The sequence below is a fragment of the Neopelma chrysocephalum genome, unplaced genomic scaffold (assembly GCF_003984885.1).
Source record: "Neopelma chrysocephalum unplaced genomic scaffold, ASM398488v2 Primary Assembly neopelma1_59, whole genome shotgun sequence".
In the NCBI taxonomy this organism is placed as follows: domain Eukaryota; kingdom Metazoa; phylum Chordata; class Aves; order Passeriformes; family Pipridae; genus Neopelma; species Neopelma chrysocephalum.
Window position 1 is genome coordinate 5,508,248 of NW_020897714.1, and position 19,085 is coordinate 5,527,332.

Here is a 19,085-nt window from a genome sequence, read left to right on the forward strand (position 1 = left end):
CAGTAGATGTCAGTTGTTTGTTTGGTTTTTTTAACAAATAAGTATCTTGACTTCTACTGACAGTCTATTTTGATACTGGAAAGGAAGAAAGATATAATGAGATGGACTCACATTCTGCACAATCTACAGGAGAACCCTTAATGGCTTGTTTATCTTCCAAGGTTGCACACTCCAGCATGCCCAAGTGTAAGCCATCACATTTGACAGATTTGAGTATGACCAGAGGCCTGAACCAGCAGCTTGTCATGTTCAACTCTGCTATATACTTTTAATAGCAATGTTACAGCAAAAAAAGTGGAAGTTGAGTACCTTGTCAGTCTTGGGAGGCTCCTGGACTTTGCTGTGTTACAGGCAGACCATTCCTGAGTCATAGACATATTTTAATAAGAGGAGGGAGAAGTCAAAGTTACAATTTTTCGAAGAAAAAGGTTGAATAAGTGAATGAAAATCCATTGGAGTCTTCCTGTTTGTCATAAGAAGGAATCCTGTGATATTTTCTGTAATTATCTGTAACAAACAGATTCTCTTTTCTGTATGTAGGAGCACCCTCCAAGAGCTGGCCAAGTCATGAACAAGTTGGTTTGCAGATGACTGTAGCTGGCTTCTGACTTGAACTTTGTTTTGGGACTCCTGTTTTTACTCTTCACCAGCATTAATTACAGTGACATTTTGGCTCAATGCCTTGATTTCTGGAGAATTAATACGAGCAAAAAACTAGTGTGTGCTTAATCCAGTGCATGTATCAGGTACCTCAGCAGGGAAAGAGAAGTAATACCAAGGGAGCGGAAGACCACACGCAGTTCTTCACTGCTGAACATAGAGTACCTTATGGTCACTTTTCTTTCAAACAGTGTGTATATAGTCTTTATAATAAACATTTTTAATGTGGTTATTAATAGTGAATCTTTAACTCATGCAACTATCACATTTATAACAATAATTTTTATTTAAGTATCTCACAATCAGAACATTAGAATGGTGTTACTTGAATACAACATGAAGTTTACATGAATTTCTGTTAGATGCAAGGCAATGTTAGAGGTGTCAACTGAAAATCGGAGATTTAAATGAAGGATAAGAGAGCAAGCATCCTTATTATCACAGTTAGTTAGCAAAAAGTGAACAAAGGTCAGAGGTCCTCTGACTGTTCTCTCTGGTGTTCTCCTCCTTTGGAAAAAGCCTCCAAAAGTAGCAAGGCAAATGAAGAATTCCCTGCTCCTTTGCCTTTGCAATGGCTGAAGCAATATAGTCAAGAAAAGGGAATAGTGTTTTTTGCAGAAGTTTCTTCCATACTGCTCCAAAGGAAAATGGTAGTCTTCATTAATTTCTTTGCAACTTAATACTGACATGAAAGGTTGCTTCTCTCATAGTTGGTCCTATCTGTTATGTTTTAGCACAATAATCTTGATTGTTACTCAATATAAGGTACTTTATTCCAATTTTAGTTCTTCAAAACCATTTTAGGACATTTTGTGATTTGTATTTATGCCAGTAATCCTGTACTTTTCCTGAAAATTGAAATTTTGGGGGCATTAGATATGGAAATGAAGACTTTTTATAGGGAAGAGAGCTGTACCTATTATAAGCATTAATTATTTGTAGAAGAGCTAGGATCAGTAGTACTCCATGTATATGTGCTGGGAATTTCAAGAGGTAAGTTTACACTCAAATTTCCAGCCTACCATATCCTGTTCTCACTATTGCAAGACCCTCTGCCCTTTAATTTCTGCTGCTTCTGATAATTTTATGTGGTCTGTCAGAGAGCAAAGATTATCTGAACTTTAGATTGAGAGAGAACAGGGCAATTTCAGGTAAAAAGTAAGTACACAAAATACTTGAATAAAGTAAAGACATACTTTGTGTGCTAGAATTGCAGATGAGGATTTTTGCTGCAGGCCCTGTGCTGCTGTCTGTAAGTGCCCTTTGTCTGGCTGTATGTGTCTAGGGTAGAGACAATGCAGCAATTCAGTTGTCCAAACTCTCTACTCCCTGCTAATGTCTAGAGCTCTGACCTTTGTAGGTGACATCCGCCCCTTTTTCATGCAGGATTTGCGCTTGGTGTCCCTCTCCACTACAATCCATCATATTTCCACAGTCTTTTGCTGTCCAGTTTTTTATTGCCCTTCTTGCAACCTAATACCTTCTGCAACATTGCAGATGAGAATTTTAAATCTCAGTTCTTCTAACAGGTGGTAAAGAGGATTCTAGCCCCTTCTGTTCTCTTTCCAGCTGAACTACAGGCTTAATGCCTATCCATTATGGTGGGTTTTTTCTTTTTAATGTAGAAAAAATGAATTGAAAGTAGTGTGGATACATTCTTTCTTTTTTTTTCTTGATAATTTTAGATTCACTTCCCCACTTCTATAGCTCATCTGGGATTGGGGTTTTCTGGGTGGTAAAAATAAATATCAATAAATATCAAGCTTACTTTTTATATTACTAAGGTTAATTAAAAATTCACACAGTTTCAAGGACAAGTTGCACTTAAAATGTGTCTTGCTTGCAAGCCAAATGTGATCATCATTTTGGAGAGATGTTTAAACTGGCTCTAAGATGAGGTATTCTATGCAGCAAAGTGAACTGCCTGGGAAGATCCTGTCCCTGGTGCCCGGCAGGTAACTGTGTCTCCGGCAGGATACAGTGGGACTGGCACCTATGCCTTAGCACATGGGCAAGGCACCTCAAGTGCCAAAGTCTCCTTCTCCCCTACTTTCTGTGTCTGCTGCTGCCATGCCTCAAGCACATTTGCATGGTGGGCTGGGGAGGACCAACCAGAGGGCTTTTGTCACTGGCATTCATCCTTTCTTCTTTGATCCTAGCACAAAATTCTTGGTGTTGACCTCAGTGTGCTTCCCTGTAACCCAGAATCCATGACAAATGGCCAGAACTAAATTCCTTAAACTCTTGTTAGATTCTGATATGTTAAGGGAGTAAATCCACTCAGGCAGTTATTTATTTTCCTGCAGGGAGACCAGGCATAGTTTTTCTCCTCCTGAAGATGCTTACAGGCTGAAATGGGTCCCCTTTTTAAAAACTGTCATCCACACCACACCGACAAGCTGTGTCAAGAGTTTCTTGGATCCATGAGCACGATTTTTCTCTTTCAGTCAATCTGGCAATTTCAGTTCTTTCAGCCACTGGAAAGAGAGAACTCATAGCGAGATACATTAGTGCTGCCACATTTTCAGTTGATAGGGGTGCTTTCAATGTACTGTTTCTCTGAAATTTGAGCTAAAAACAGCCAAGGGAACTATTTTGTTACCCAGCAGACAGACTACAACTTTCTAAAGGCTTTATGTTTTTCTTTTTTTGAAGAAAGCTGTTTACAAAACAGAGGGTACCGATGCCTCCAGGAAACATCTGTCACTGGACTAGGAAGAATACCAAAAAGTTTAGGATACATAAAAATTAGTTATTGTTTTTCATTGCATATCTTTACAGATTTGATCAAAATATATCATTCCTTTTGATAGGAATTTCTCATATTTTGGCTGTGGTTTTGCAATAAATTATGAGTGAATTTTTTTTTTAGTTTGTCACGAGAGAAAATTGAATTTATTGTATTTAAGAAAAAAGAAATGATCTTTTAAATTTTTTTTCCATTTTATGTTATCCTTTATTATTTTATTATATATACATTTTTTCATATGACTAGCATATGGTATAATATTTCATTGAAGATGCTTCAATTTAGCAAAAGGTAGTTTTGTTCAGTATTAAGTAGAGATTTCCAAAATGATTTGAAATGTCAAATAAATGAAATAAAAACATCTGAAAATTAAGATTAAAAAAAGAACATTTATAGTGTCCTATTACACCTTTTTTTCAGTGCTAGAAAGTTATTTCTGATTTTAATATGACAATGTAAGTATAGGTCGACTGAAATTTAAAATTTAGTTCCTAAGTTATTCCAGTTTTTGAGCAAATAGTTATTTTTTAATATTGCAAGATATTTCATTTTCTATTTTAAAAAATAATATATTGTCAAATATATTTTATTTGAAAATTTCCAGCTAGCTTTATATCCTTATAGCTCCATCATAGTTTGCCCTGTCATAGTCCAGAAACCTGAGCAATTTATCATGCCTACAACTTACTCCTACAACACCTCTCTTCTCCAGACTTCTAAAAGTTGTGTAAGAATTAGGTTGAAACCTCAAGTAATAGTTCCATAAGTGAGCTCCTACCATCGTTGGCAAGATGATAAACACATGGTACAGTGACTTTTTAAGAGATTTTGGGACCAACAAAGATTGGGTACCACTGGCATATGGAATAACAAATATGTTTGAAAATTTCTGGCATCAATGACAGTTGGGATCTCTGAGCACAATTAAATTACCATTACTATCAGTGATTGCTGTTAATGACCATGTGAAAAGTAGCAATGTAACATAAGGTGCAAATGAATAGCACTTAGATTTGCTGCAAAAGTCTGGCACAGGTTAGGATTAAAGATAACATTAAACCCTTCCAACAGAATTTATAATGTCAATAATCTAATCACCAAGTTAGCTCTGTAATGTAGAGCAATAAAATGTTGAACATTTGAGGGCTTATAAAAAATATCAAATATCAAATAATTGCTTGCATAGTCTCTGCAAATAAGTTTGGTTCTGAAATCCATGTTTTTTAAACTTACCAACCTGACCTTCATGGGTGAAAAGGCTAGAAGGAATTAAAAATCATAAAATCTCCAAATCTCAAGCTTGAATAAAAATGTTCCATGAACAGAGAATAAAGATATGCCTAAACTGCATTAAACTTTTTTTGCCTTTTTTTTAAGCAATCTGATTTTATTTAGAGAGTCTTGAATGTCTGATATATTTAATTCATATTGGACATTTCCTCTCAGAGATACTTCTGCTTTACCCCTGTCTTTATATGGCTGTGTATTTGCTTGAGAGTTATGAAATATGATTTTTTTGAGCTTTAAGTTTTTTGAGAAGTTTTATTAAAATCAGCCATCAGTTTTACACAGGCAGTGGTGATGAGCAAGACCCTGAAGGCCAGGTGCACAGAGAGGATGAGTATTGAAGCCTTTAATCCTCACTAAATGATGCTAAAAATCAGGTCATGTACAGGCAGGACAAAGTCCCTTCCTACTTTCTACTAAAGCAGGAAAGACCTGGGTCTTTACTCAGCAAAATCTGGGAAAGAAGCAAGATGTATGAGAGACAATCCTGGCAAGCAAAACAAGAGAAGAAACAGCTTTGTGTTCTGCTTAACTTGTCCTTTACCAGACAGGTTGTTGTCATGTTGTTGACTACAAGCAAGTAATCCTATTAGGCTTCAGGTAAAAGGCTTACCTTGTTATCTAAAAATATTTGTGTGGATCAAGCTTTCAAAGAGTTTCAAGGGGAAGATTTTTATTAAGAAGCCATTTAGGCATTGAACTAGCACCTTTTCCCACAGTCACAACTTATTGCTAAACTCAATAAACCAGCACCTCATCTTGAGACCTACACAGAAAAAATACTTTGTACAAGGGCATGCGGGAGGAAGCCCATTGCTTCCAGTCACTTCCCAGATTAAACTCATACACTTCCAGAGGCACTGCATTTCTGACAGCGCTCATGAGTTCAGGGGGGCGTCCCACACCTGGGATCCTCTTCTTGCTCCTTGGAAGGTAGTGCAAGGCTGCCAGCCCAGGGTCCATGTTATGCCATGTTGAGGTAAGGTTATCATGGAGTGCTGCACCGGGAGACAAGAATAGGAGGTGTCCCATCCGATGCTGTTACTTTCAGCCTACAATTGTAAAGGATGATTAAAAAAAAGCTGAGTGAAATTACAAATTAAGTATAATAATTTTGGTTTAGTCTCTGCCTATCGCATCCTTTCATCTTAAACAAACGACAATATGGGGTAACTGTGCTGGTTTAAAAGTTGACCAGCAGGGGAAATGAACTCAACTCAAAAGAGAGATTATAAATCAGAATAACAATTTATTAAAATAATACAATAAGTACGATTATACAGACAGACAATTGGCTTTAACCCACAAAACCCAAATGTATAACCCAGCACCCTGGGCATGAACAAAAGGGTGTTCCTTGCCCCCCCCCCGAGTCCAAAGTAAAGGGAGAGGGGAAAAACCTGCTGGTGGGAAAGCTGTTGCAGTCTGGTCAAAAAGTGGTGATTGCAGTCCAGTCGAGGGTGGTGGTCTCAGTCTGGTTGAGAGCAGTGAGCTGCAGTATGGTTGAGAGCGGTGAGCTGCAGTCATCCTCTGGATCTCACGAGTGGTAAAAAGGTTCCAAAACCCCAAGTTTATATATTCTCCAGTTCAGGGAGGAATGCTCAGTCCTTCCCTCAGAGTGAGGAATTCCATAAAAGGGCATGAGGACAGGAACATCTTCCTATCTCGCAGGCCTCTTAATGCCTAGTTTATAGCCTGAGGAGTCAGGCTGCTCTGGGCAGAGGGTGTAAATGCTCTATTGATAACAGTTTCTGGGAAATGGCATGGAAGGCTATAGAATACACAGGTTTGGGTTACACCCATCCAGTGATGAATTGGTCCCAACTGTTCTAACTAGGACAGGTAACAAATATCGCACACGACACAAAACCAACTCCAAACCTTGCTTTACCACAACAGCAAAGCTGTGTAAAACTTCTGGATTTAAATCTTGCTATTTCATGGAGGTTTATAGGTTAAGTATCATGAGCAGAATGAAGACAGTCTTACTTATTCTGCTAACATAGTCATGTACACTGTTTTTTTCAGATTGAGTTTGATCAGTTGCAAGTAGGAAAAATAAATATCTGCTTCTGCACATAAGCAAAAATGGGACAGGTAGTTCTGGCAACAAATATTCTTTAGCATGAGAGACAGTACACAACAGAGGACGCTACCAGTTAATCAGGATTTTGACATCAGGCAAATAATTACTGGGAATAGTTCTCCTCTGAACACTTATCAGGAGGATCTCTTTGGTTTCTTAATATACTGTAGAGACAAGGTTGAGTAAAAAGATCTGATATTTCAATACCTCCCTCACAGCTGAAGCTCTTGACTGGCAGTTTGCAAAGGTGAATGGCAAATTCTGCTTATCTCAGGGTGTTTATGGTGCTGGTTTCAGTATTAATTTCCTTCAAATACAAATGTGGATACCATCTTTATGCTTGTGGGATCTCATTTCTGTTTTCACTTTTGGGGATGTGAATTGGCCATATACAAAGTGAAGAATGAAATTTTTACTTCTTAAAATGATGAAGTAACAAGGTGTTATAAGTATATAAGGCTTTATATTGCTTTTTATCTTCTGAAGAACTGCATTGTCAGTTCATATTTGGTTCATTCAACTGATTTTAATTAACTTGTCTGAGTCTGCATTTGAAAAATTGAAACATGTCTTGGATCCAGTGTGTAGAAAATTTAACAAACAGCAGCAGGAAGATAATTCCTCCAGAAGATTTTCTCCCTTGGCTTGTTATGATATTGTCAACAGCTCTTGATGGAATTACTTCTTTACATTTTGTTTTAGCCCATGGACTGTTTAAAATATAATTAAGTATAGATGCTGTGTGCCTGCCTTGTGTAAAAAAACCCCTATACTTTACAGAAATATCTTCCTTTTTGGATATTTATAGTTTTATTCAAGTAACACTTGCCTAAATTCCATTTTGCAAAATTTCTTCTGATTGTTGATACATTCTGTTATGAATTTAGAGCTAGTTAATGACTTTCTGCTGCCCCTATCATGTCAGATTAAGTGTTGTATTCAGAAATAAGTGGAAACCAGAAGGGGTTCTTATTCAGATCCTGAGGTGTGGGTGTACAGTTTTACAAGGCATGTATAATTATCTCAAGGAATGTAAATCTTCCATCAATTCATTTTTTTATCCCTGCAGGCACTAGAACTAAATTATTTCTTAAAGCTTGGAAGAATATGGAAATTCACTGACCTTGCAAAAGTGCATTTTGCTCTAATTGTGCTCTTGGGCTAGCAGTAATTTCTGTAGTAGGATATAATTTTCTAATTGGATCATCATCTTATAAAAAAAATTCCAACATGAAATAGAAAAATCCTTCCAAAATGATACTGCATGAAAGCAGGTGCATAAATGCATTTCTATTCTTTTTAATTGTAAACAATTTTCCTTAGAATATGCTGAATGCATCCATTTTTAAATGTGCATGATTTTCTATCATGATTTTCTACCTATCATGATTTTTTATCTTCAAATTAATTCAGGATTAATGCTTCAAAGGTTGGCTTGTTTGGGTATGACAGGTAATGCATTACACTTGCTGAGGAAAAAGGGGTGAAGTATGAGTTGAACTGGCTATGTTTTCATTTAGCTAGCTATGAGCATAGAATAGCTATAATTTATAGCTCCTGCAAGTTTCTGGTTTGATTCAGGACCTGGGCTTTGGCTCTCACAGTCTGTGGAATGAAGCAAAGTATTGATTTTATGAACTCTGTGCCATGTTGAATCTGCCTGTGAAGGGTCAGTGTGGCTGTTTCATGAATAATGAGCAGCTGAGATCACAGTAAAAGATTTAAAAAGGATTAATTTATGTAGAATTGAACTTTGAAGGAGAAACTTTGCCAGCTGATATATTGGCAACTCAGTTAGTGAGGAGTTGCTTTAAGTAAAACTATCCAATTATTTTCTCATCTTTTCATCTTAATAAGCTAAGAGATCATTTCAGTTCTCAAAAGTCAATTAGAGGAGTAACTATAAAGTCTTCATATTAGGCTGAATTCTGCCTTACTCTCCTGAGACATGACCTGAAATATGGGTGTCAGAGAGGAGAGTTCATGAGCAGCCTGGGATGCATGTTAATATTCACTTTACTGGTGTGCTATAGAGAAGCAATGTCCACCTCCATGGAGTGTGTTATGGAGGCTGATTTTGCAGCGTGTTCCCTGTTTTATGGATTTTACAGGTGTAGAACTAGCTTAAGCAGTGACTGATGGCCCAGGAGTTCCATCTTCCATTTGCAGCGTTTAACTTGTATGAATATAGTAAGTAAAGGTGTACTAAGTTCAATCTTTCTACTGTGGGCATATAGTTTAAGTCCTTTACTTTGCTGTTGTCTCTCCAGTCTTTCCTGCTTATGCTTTGGATGTACCTGCCTTTGTTTGTTAACTACCTAGGTGATTAAATGCCAGCATTTGATTTCCTCACTCGTATTTAATGTAAATGCCTTGCACATCACTGACACGAATTGTGTTACACTCCAGGTAACCAGTCACCTCACAGGTGGCTAAATTTAGGGATTTTGTATTTTTAGTGCACTGTTGGGTAATTTAAATAAGTATCCAGTGTAACTGAGGGTGTCCCAGTCCTAGCCACTGCAGTAGACTAATATACTTGTGTCTTATTTGGAAACCATGGAAGGAGGTTATACTAATCAAAGAAGTTGCTGGTGTTTCTCATATCTCTACTGTTTCTATGAAAAATTGTTAGGCGATATCCATAGGCTCTAAGAGAGAGACAGGGAGACCTGCATCATCTGTGGATTCATCGACATAAAACAAACAGCTGCAACCAGAGAAAGGGATAACACCTCACAGCTCACCGTTGATGTGCTCTTAGTATAGATTTGTAGATCCTCAAGCACACATTCAGAAGTCAAGTTTCTTTTTAGTCCTGAATGTTATTCTTTCTTCACGATCTCAGTTGTCTCTTTTGTCCTCTAAAACCATTCCACCTAGCAGCAGAGACACATTTGGGCACTGCCTTGCATGTACCTGCCATGGCAATGAATGATTTAGAGGTGTTTAAAAGGGTTTTCAAAATTTGAAAGCTCAAACTTGCTATAAAATGTCAATAAAGGTTGTTTTGCTAAATGTGTTCAGATTCCTAAATCCCAAATCCATACACAAGTCCCTGTGAGTTCCACTGTTCCACTGGCATTAGCAAGAATGTGACTAAGGAATGTGACTAAGGATTTATAATTTCTAAGCAAGACACACAGGGATGTGTGTCTACTACTGTGGTCTAAGCCCTTCATGTGCAATACAAAGCATGTGACAAAGTGCTATTTTCATTCAGTTACAAACCTCCCTAGATAGAACAGTTATTCTAATTAAACGAATACTTTCAGAGGAAAGGTTTTGGTTTTGTTTTCTATTTTGAAAACTGTAGATCCTGCTTCTGCTTACAAAAATGGGTAATGAACCAAAGAAAAAAATGCCATCAAATGGTCAAAATACCAGGGGCTAGATGCATTGAAAGAACCATAATTTTCCAGAATCCTTGATAGCACATTGATTGGAGTCTTGCTGCCTTCATATGTCTGATGATCTGCTTGCGAAAAGTTTTTTAGTTTGCGTACTTAGGCCACTTCAGCTGGAGGTGTGCTCAAACATTAATGAAATATGCCAATGTTGAAACAAATCCCAAGAATCAACTCAGCTTATCAGTATGATGGACTTCAGTGAGCTGGCGAGTTTAAGGCCTCATAGGAAAATGCTGAAAATAGAAACAGGAAGGGTGGAAGGAGCAATGATTGTGGTTGGGTGCTCTGTCATGTCTTGTCTGCAATTAGACCGCTTTAATTTTTTGAGACAAGTACTTTGAAAGGAGTATATTTTAAGTATCCATGGAGCTAATACATATCGTCAATACCACTTCCTCTTGTCATGTACCTTCAGAATTCATTGCTTTCCTAAAGCAGTGCATTTTGTATTTTCAGTCATCATGCAAAAATCTAGAAAAATGTGTTGCATATTTTCTGCAGGTCCTTATTATGTAGACTACAGACAAATTGCGACTTTGCCCTCGAGTTCTATTGCTTATTTAGTATAAAATATTCCTTATTTGGTTCATAGATGTCAGCATGTGAACTCAGAAAAAAACCCAGATACTTGCAGAAAGCAAACAAAAAAGTTTCATGGGCACAGCTGAATGCAACTTATCCCCTCTGTTTGAGGGAATACTTGTTGGAATGTGTTTATAATCTTTGTTCAGCTCTACATACTGATGTTGAGTACTGGGTATTTTGACTTCAGACACTTTGCTATTTCCAGAACAACTATGTGGTAGGGAGGTCAATGAGAGGATTATTATGAGGAGATCTTTTCAGTACAAGCACACACAAATGAAAGCGAGACAAAGAGTGACAGTGGAAACTAACCAATTGTGTAGATAGCAAGTTCTGCATTTCTCAACTTTATGGAGTATTTGACATGATCAAGGAGTTGAAACTTTGCTTGAAGCATTTGGAGCAATTTGTGGAGCTCTAGGATGTGTACAATATTCATAGCCACCTTCCCGATTATGGGCAATGTGGAAGTCTTCTCCAGCAGAAGTATTATTACTGGGCAAAGTCAGAGAGCACGAGGTGTGTTTCTGGATGAAGGCTGTAGCACAGTGATCATCAATCTAACCAGGGTATGGGAGAGAAGCCACTCTTTGATACCTATCACATGGTTGGGCACACTTGTTCTAGCTCCCAAGGTAGAGGGACATTCCTATTGCTGTACAGCTTCCCTGCTCAGATTCTGTGTGAACAGAACTTAATGAGGTTGCAGAAGCAGTCAAAAGTAAGAAAAGGGTGGCCTTTATAACCTTAAGTCAGATTTCTTGTGCATATATGTTTTTGGACAATCATCTTTGGACAATCATGGCTGCTCAACAACAACACCAGTCTCTAGATTACTTATTTTTTATAATGCGTAGATTGAGACTGCTCAGTTTTAATGCAGTTAATTTGGCATTTTGTGTATTCCTTGTTATGTATCGTAATAATAGCCACTCATTTTATTTGTCATCTGCCATTTGAAATTTTTTGCATTTAAGATGCTTTCTAGTGTATTGTCTGAATATCCAGAGTCTTTTTTTCAAACTCATTTATGCATGTATTGTGTCCATTTTAGAGATGTAAGGCTGAGGTACAGGAATATTAAGGCCAAAAAAGAGCTGCTGGTTTTTGATGTGCAATTTGAGTTCATGGTAACCTAAATTTTAAGATATCACTGCAGCTAACTGTAGGTTCAAAGCACACATTTCCATGCATTATATCTTTCCAAGTAAAATGCTAAGCTCTAAAGGAAACTTGAAGCTCTTTATTGGTGTCCAACTTATTAAAAAATGTTAAAGCAGTCACCTAATATTTTGCAGGTTGCAGGAAGTTTGGTACACTCGGGGCTTCAATCATGCTTCTTATAATTCCTTTTGTTACAGAACTTTCAACTTCTTTGAAAAATGACAGAAGGCATCTTGCTTTAATGCAAAATTCAGATTCATCCCTAAAGCTGACCTCTTACAAGTACTAAATTAATGAAGCGTTTCTAGATGAAAAAATACTATGTGGTTGTGTTATCAAAACCTGTGGTGTTATATATATTCACAGTGAGAGTAGTGGCTACTGGACTGAGTTTGTTCTCTGTTTGCTGATTTGAACCCAGACACAGCAGAATGAGCTGAGCTGCTGAAAAAAATCTCAGGCATATGCAAGCAGTGATTTTGAAGAGAATTATGAATTATCCAGATTTAAGACGATTTCTCTTAGAAATAGCAAACTGCATATCCTTAATGTGCAGATTATGGCTTGCTGAATATCAAGGTTCTTCTCTAGATCCTCTTGGGATTCAGAAGTTTCTGAATGAAAAGGTTGCCAGAACTTGTCAAAACAAGGCACTTTTCTCTTAATCTCAGTATCCCAGAAAGCTGAACAGCATTTGCTGACATTTTCTTTTAAAGAAATCAACCACAAGGCTGACACCAAACAAAAAGAAAAGCAGATTTTGCTAAAGCTGTAAGTAGCTAAAATGTGGTTTTTAAAAGCGAAGTGGTGTCAGGCATTAATAGGCAGCAGTACTAACCAAACCTGCCCTAGACTCTGTAGGATATGTGAAAAAGAGAAAAGTAAATGGAAGATAAAATAAAAATGAAAGATGAATCTTAGCCAGTATATTAAAAGCCTATATTAAGTCCCTTAGGTACAGGGGACTGTTGAGAGTTAGGAGGAACAAGAACTAAAGTTATAGTTTGCTGCAGACTCCCCAGAATGGGTTTTCAATCTGAAAGTGATGCACATTTAATTTTACCAGATATTTTTGTCATGTATTTGCCAGTTTAAAGAAAAAATTAATATGAATCATCAAGAATTTTTTCCAAATTGTAAATAAGGCATTTTCATTATCCAAAGAATAAATATTTACTTGTCTGATGCTGTCTAGACTTGGGAAAGAGGTCTGTAAGTGTAGACACAGTGAGTACTGAAAGATAAAAAATTTAGCTGCATAAGCAAGTTAAAACAACTCTGGACAATGCACTAAAATAAGTACAAACAACAATCTTCGTTGCCAAAAGGGTGGCTGATATGGTCTGTTCTGTTGGAGTTTTCAATTTTTACTATGTCTTTTCAAAAGGCTGCTAGAAAGCATTAATTCAAGTTGGAATCAGTTTCTCTAACAGTCCTTAGAAATATGCCAGAAGGAAAGAGGGTTTGGATATTTCTGGTTTTTACAGGCATACTGAATATTAGCAAAAATTTTGGTGTATGAAAGCCCCCAAATTTAGAAAACTTCTTGAGAATCTATCATAAGAGAAAAAAAATCCAGACAAATATAGTGATGACTTTGAAAGGTCAGAAGTGGAGGTGTCAAAATAATCTTCTGTATATCTTACAAGATGGCCAGGAGTATTCCCAGAACCCACTAATAATCCACTGATGAGTGAGGTGTGATGAATGTGAAACACCAGAGAAGCCATGATAGAAGGGAAACATGATTGTAGTAATTTTTGCCTGAAAATTTCAGCTGTAGAGAATATAGTTATATTTCATGAATCAGCTGAACTATTTCAGACTTGTGAATCTTCTCACAGAGAAACAGGAGCACAAGATTAAGTACCAAAAATTAAAATAGAATAGAATAACAAACATATATGGAGAAACAGGATGAAACGTTGATCTTGGTCCCCAGGATCTTAGGTAGACTCAGAAAACTGATGGTCAAATATTAGTTGGCATAAATGTCATACATTAAAGGTCATGTTGTTTCTGAAAGTACCTGATATATCTCATTTTGGATCTGCCTTATGATTTTTTAAAATGTATCTTTTTATGAGAGAATATTATCTTTTCTAAAACATAATCATACTTCATATAATTATGTTTTTAACCATCTTTAATGTTCTTAGTCTTAACACTATTCTAAAGGTATATTCTCATGTAGTACACAGCATTTGAATAATGACTTTTTAACATCAATGAATTTATATATCGCATTAGACTGAAAAATACAGAAAACATAAATGACTAGTGCTTCAGAGATGGTTCTTGGATGAATGTGGACAGCCTATAGTATATGATATTACAATTTCATTATTAAATCACTTGTGTGTTTATTATCTGCAAAGGTAGCAGAAGACATATTTATTTCTAGTAGTTGTACTCAATGGTGGAAAGTGCAGCACTATAATAAACTCTTACCCTCTGAAATATGTTTATCTTGTCACTGAGATGGCTTACTAATGTGATTTTCTACCTTTTGCTAAAGGAAGGTAATGCTTACTGCAGTTGCTATGATACAGGACTAGTGCACTGAACCTTCTGGTGCATCAGCACACATTTTGTGCCATGCAGTTCACTGTCACTGCTGCTATCTCCCAAAACCCCAAATGTAAAATAAGGATTCAAGATATTTTCCTTGTTTGCTCTGAATGACTAGTAGTAATAGTACCGAGCTTTAATTTGAGTGTGGGATTGGATTTTATTTTTTTTTCTAAAAAGCAGCTCATGATGTAGGCTACAGCAAGGATACTATGCATTCTGTTGTGTTTTGCACTTTACAGCATGTATAAACACCCAGCTTTGTCTTTCTAGAAGTTATATGTCTAGAAGAGGCTTTATCAATCCTCTCTAGGAGAGGAAAAGACATAAGGAGGCACCTTCAGTGGACAGTTTATCTCAGAAACCTGAGACATTTAAAGTCAAAATGAATTACTTCCTAGAGGAGCCTGCTTTTTATCCTGGTTAGAGAGGACATCTGAATAGGTTAAATGAGATACCTAACTTTTATATGGTTAAAACTATAGGAGATGAATTCCACTGCAAGTGATGAGGTGATTTTTTTTCAAACTTTTGGCCTGAGAATAATTCAAAAAAAGATTAACAACTGACGTAGCAAAACTGGGAGTATAATGCTGTATGTGGCAATGAGGTAAAAGTCAAAATGTAATGCCATAGAGAAGCAATTCTGTAGAGAAAGGCCTGAGTAACACAGATCAACCTCCCTTCCATACAAAAGCAAGGCTTTTGTGAAAGTTGGTAATGACATTTCTGTAAGAGTAGCCTTTCTCTCATTTGCATCTTCTGCCTCAATCTCCCAAAGCAGAAGAGTTGACAGTGTGTGTTTCTTGAGAAATGTATAATGTGTTCTCTGTCAACTCCAGTGACTGTATTCTCATCGGTTCCTATTTTGATGACATTGCACTCACTAGACAAAGACTGAAGACAAGAAAATAAAACTTTTGGAAATACTGGCTTCCTTCTGACAGTTAGTCTGCAGAAGAGATACTCCTTTTATTTTTTTGTAGCCTGGAAATTCATCAGGTGTTTTCCAACCTATTAATAATTTTTTGGCTAACAATACCAGGTAGGCTTAATAGATTTTCCTGCCAATGTACTGAATGTAATTGCAATGAAGCATGAAACAACCTGTTTTAATGACTTGCACTTAGACCTGATGTTAATTTTTTTAAAGACACCTGCGTCTTTCATTAATTGAACAAGCCACCACTTGACTTTAAGAGAATCATTAATTTAAAAGTCTGAAAAATAACATTCATTGTACATTAGGAAGTATTACTGAAAACTTTCTGGTAAATCTCATGAAGAATAAGTGATCACATCTATTGATTTTGAAATGCTTTCTGCCTATTGACACACAGTATGTAAAGTAGATGTGCTCTTTTCTCTGCAGCTGGGATGACAGCAGCTCAGTTAGCAGCGGCCTCAGTGACACTCTTGACAACCTCAGCACAGATGATTTGAATACGACCTCATCTGTCAGCTCCTATTCCAATATAACAGCCTCTTCAAGGAAGAACACTCATGCCCAGGTAAGTAGCTTTTCATTACCACTTGTTGCAACACCCTACAAACATGCAGAATAACAAAGGAAAAAGTTTACTATTGATGCCTTTGAAACAAATGAAATCTTCGTATTTTATAAAGTCCTCTATTACACGTGCATGCTAGAAGCCCATGGATCCCACTGACCCAGCCTTGAGCTGTAGGCTGATATCTCAAATTCCCTGCTCTCAGGGCGCACACCACTGCTGAAGGTGCTGGCTGGCGAGACCCTGCTCTGCCTGCCCTGGGGAGCCTCCACTGATCCAAGCCTCAGGAATTGCCCTGCTGTACCCGAACACAAAAAACCCACAGTCTGATTGAATCTGTGGTGGGTGGATTTCTACTCACTTCAACCCATCTGGAGTATCTCTTTCAACAGATAACACAATTTAAAATAAGATATGTTTTTGTCTTTTATGAGCTGAAACATACCAGGGAAGAAATACATAGGCTGTACTGTCCTCCCAGAGGAGCCCACAGAAAGTAGAGTTTCTACTCTCCCCAGCTAGGTCCAGGAATGGAAGTGTCAATGCAAGCTGACAATGCATAGTATCAAAATAGAGTTCTGAGTAGCATACAGCCACAAACTATGTACATAATACACGTGTGTGTGTGTGTGTGTGTGTATGTGTGTGTGTGTGTATGTAAAGATCTTATGCAAGGTATCTCAGTGCTTTTTTGCAGCTCCCCTCAAAATTGCAAGTAATGAAAAAGACAATACAGAATGCTAGCAGGACTTGGTTCCCCCCAGAGAAATAAAACCAGAAAAGTTTGTCCCAGCACGAAAGTATTCTTTGCCATGTCATCTCCTGTTTACAAGCAGGGAACTTCAAGACTGAACACTCAGTACAGGAGAAAAGTGGTTGCCTCTGGTGATTTGATGTCAAATATTCAGAACACAAGACCGACATTTCTGATTCCATTTAGTCTCCTGCAGGCAGCCAGTGTCTGCAATTCAGAGATCTGTTTTGTAGACATACATTGCAGCAGACTTTGTGAGCAGGAGAAAAATACATATTTGTCATTCCCCCAAAACAATAAGGAAATATAGTTACTTTTGGAATGAAAATTACTTTAATCTCCAGCAGGACAAGTATCAGACCAATGTTGTAGTCTTGCAAAGATATTCACAGAAATGCCAGCATTCTTCAGGCCTTACCATTGCCTTTCCCACCCGATCAGGGTCTTCCATGGTTACTAACTGGAGATCAGACTCTTCCCTTTCACATCAACACTGATGGCCAGCTAGTTCTGGCTTGCTTGTTCCAATGCATCATCATCAGGACTGGGACATCTCAGGCTGACTGTTTAACTCTTTGTAGGTTTTTGGGGTGATCTCATGTTCTAACTGCTCTATAAGCCTCTGTTCTGTTTGCAGGTGGTTCAGTGATAGACAGAGATGCCACACATGTTCAAATTTTACTTTCATTCCAGAGTTGCTTAATGTTATGAAGACTAGGAACAGACTTGTATCAGGTATGCCTTTACCAGGCAGATTAACCAGAACTCACTGTGCTCCATGCTAGCTGGCAATCTCAGTCAGAAGCTGAGATGAACAGAATATGCATTTTGCCAGCTGTTTTCCAGGTGTAAGACATGCTCATGCAACACAGAGATCCCTTTCTCGGTCTTTTTAAGTGATTGGAACAGTGAGAGCTGGCTATAGTCTGAGGCAGAAATTGCATATTTTGTTGCTGTTTTCTTATTAAAAGAGGATTAGTCACCATAATGGTGAAGGGAGGCTTTTAGAAAGTATTGTATTGCCATCTTTTGGAAATTATGAAGTTTGCTTTAAAAATGTGTAATTGTGTTTACAGCCATTTGTCAAAAAAGTTCTGGGAGCATGTTGTTACATGTTACACATGTTGCAACAATAACTGTAATGAAAACTCTTTTCTGAAGACCCTGCAATATTTTTTGTAGATGTTTGCTTGAGCTTTTTTTCCCATTAATCCTTACCCAAAATCTGTGCTGGCTTCTCCAAAGCACGTATGAAATTATGGAAATGCAGAGAGCTTTTGTATTTTGCACACCTCAAATGACAAATATGTAAACAGGAACTGATTGATCTGTCGGTCATCTAATCAGTATTAATCCTAGTTATGACAACAGTGCCTAGGAAACAGCCACAGAGGGGTCTCTGTGGTGAAGGACTTGTCACAGCACAGAATTATAAATAGTCCATCCTTGAATGTGATCCACTTTGCAGCCTCTCTTAGGTTGGTGATACCTGAGAGCAGCACCATGTTTTTGTCGTTAAAGAGAGGCAGAGTCAAGCAGGACTGGTGCAAATAAGGCTTCAGGCTGAGGTCAGGAGTCTGCAGGAAAACACAGGAGAAAGAGTCACTCCGAACAGGCTGTCAGCACAAAGAATGCCAGTCTTGTCAAACACAGAGGGTAGGGTCAGTCTCTATCGTTCTATTTAAACCACTTTCACAGCTTCTACATTGTCTGTTTTGTTGGGCTGCTCCTTGCAACACTCCCTTCCTTATCGACATGCCTCAGGAAAAGCAGATGTCACAGGAGCGTTAAGTCCTCATTGGTTCATCTTCCACATGGGTCTGAGTTTCAGAGTAAGCGTGAGCCCAGATGGTTGCCTTCACACTGCTGATGGGTAGCACTCACATAAGCCTCTCTGCTGCTCTGCCAGCTGATATAGCTAGAGTGAGTTTCTTGTTGGAAACAATTCATTTCTGTGAAGACAGACCAGTAGAATAGCCATCAGCTGTAGCTGAAGATGTTATCCTTGCTCACTGGTGGCGCAGCATACTCTGTGCTGTTGGAGAAATATTCCTAATTCAATCAGTGGAAGGTTTGGGTAGGAAAAGGCAGGAAACCAGACCGAGGTGATTTTAGTAGTATATTTAGGAATTCCCTCATCCAAGCTTTTAGTAAAACCTCTCAGCATAGTGATTCACTTCTGAAATTCAGACAGAGTTGAGAAAAAATAGGGTAGTACCACTGATGATTAGAGTAAATTATGTTTCACTTCATTAAGGTTTATCTGAAGGATAGGGATGAAATCTTTTGAAAATAATAAAAAGAGAGA

At 37.7% G+C, this 19,085-nt stretch overlaps 1 protein-coding gene across 7 annotated transcripts in view; it reads left to right on the forward strand.

Moving 5' to 3' along the window:
- The window catches only part of NAV3 (neuron navigator 3), a 415,221-nt gene that overhangs the window by 331,568 nt on the left and 64,568 nt on the right, over window positions 1-19,085 (forward strand). For all 7 annotated transcript variants that reach the window (XM_027679763.1, XM_027679765.1, XM_027679760.1 and 4 more), the window contains one exon: window positions 15,885-16,023. In XM_027679763.1, coding sequence (XP_027535564.1) covers window positions 15,885-16,023 — 139 coding nt within the window. The remainder of the gene's footprint in view (window positions 1-15,884; window positions 16,024-19,085) is intronic.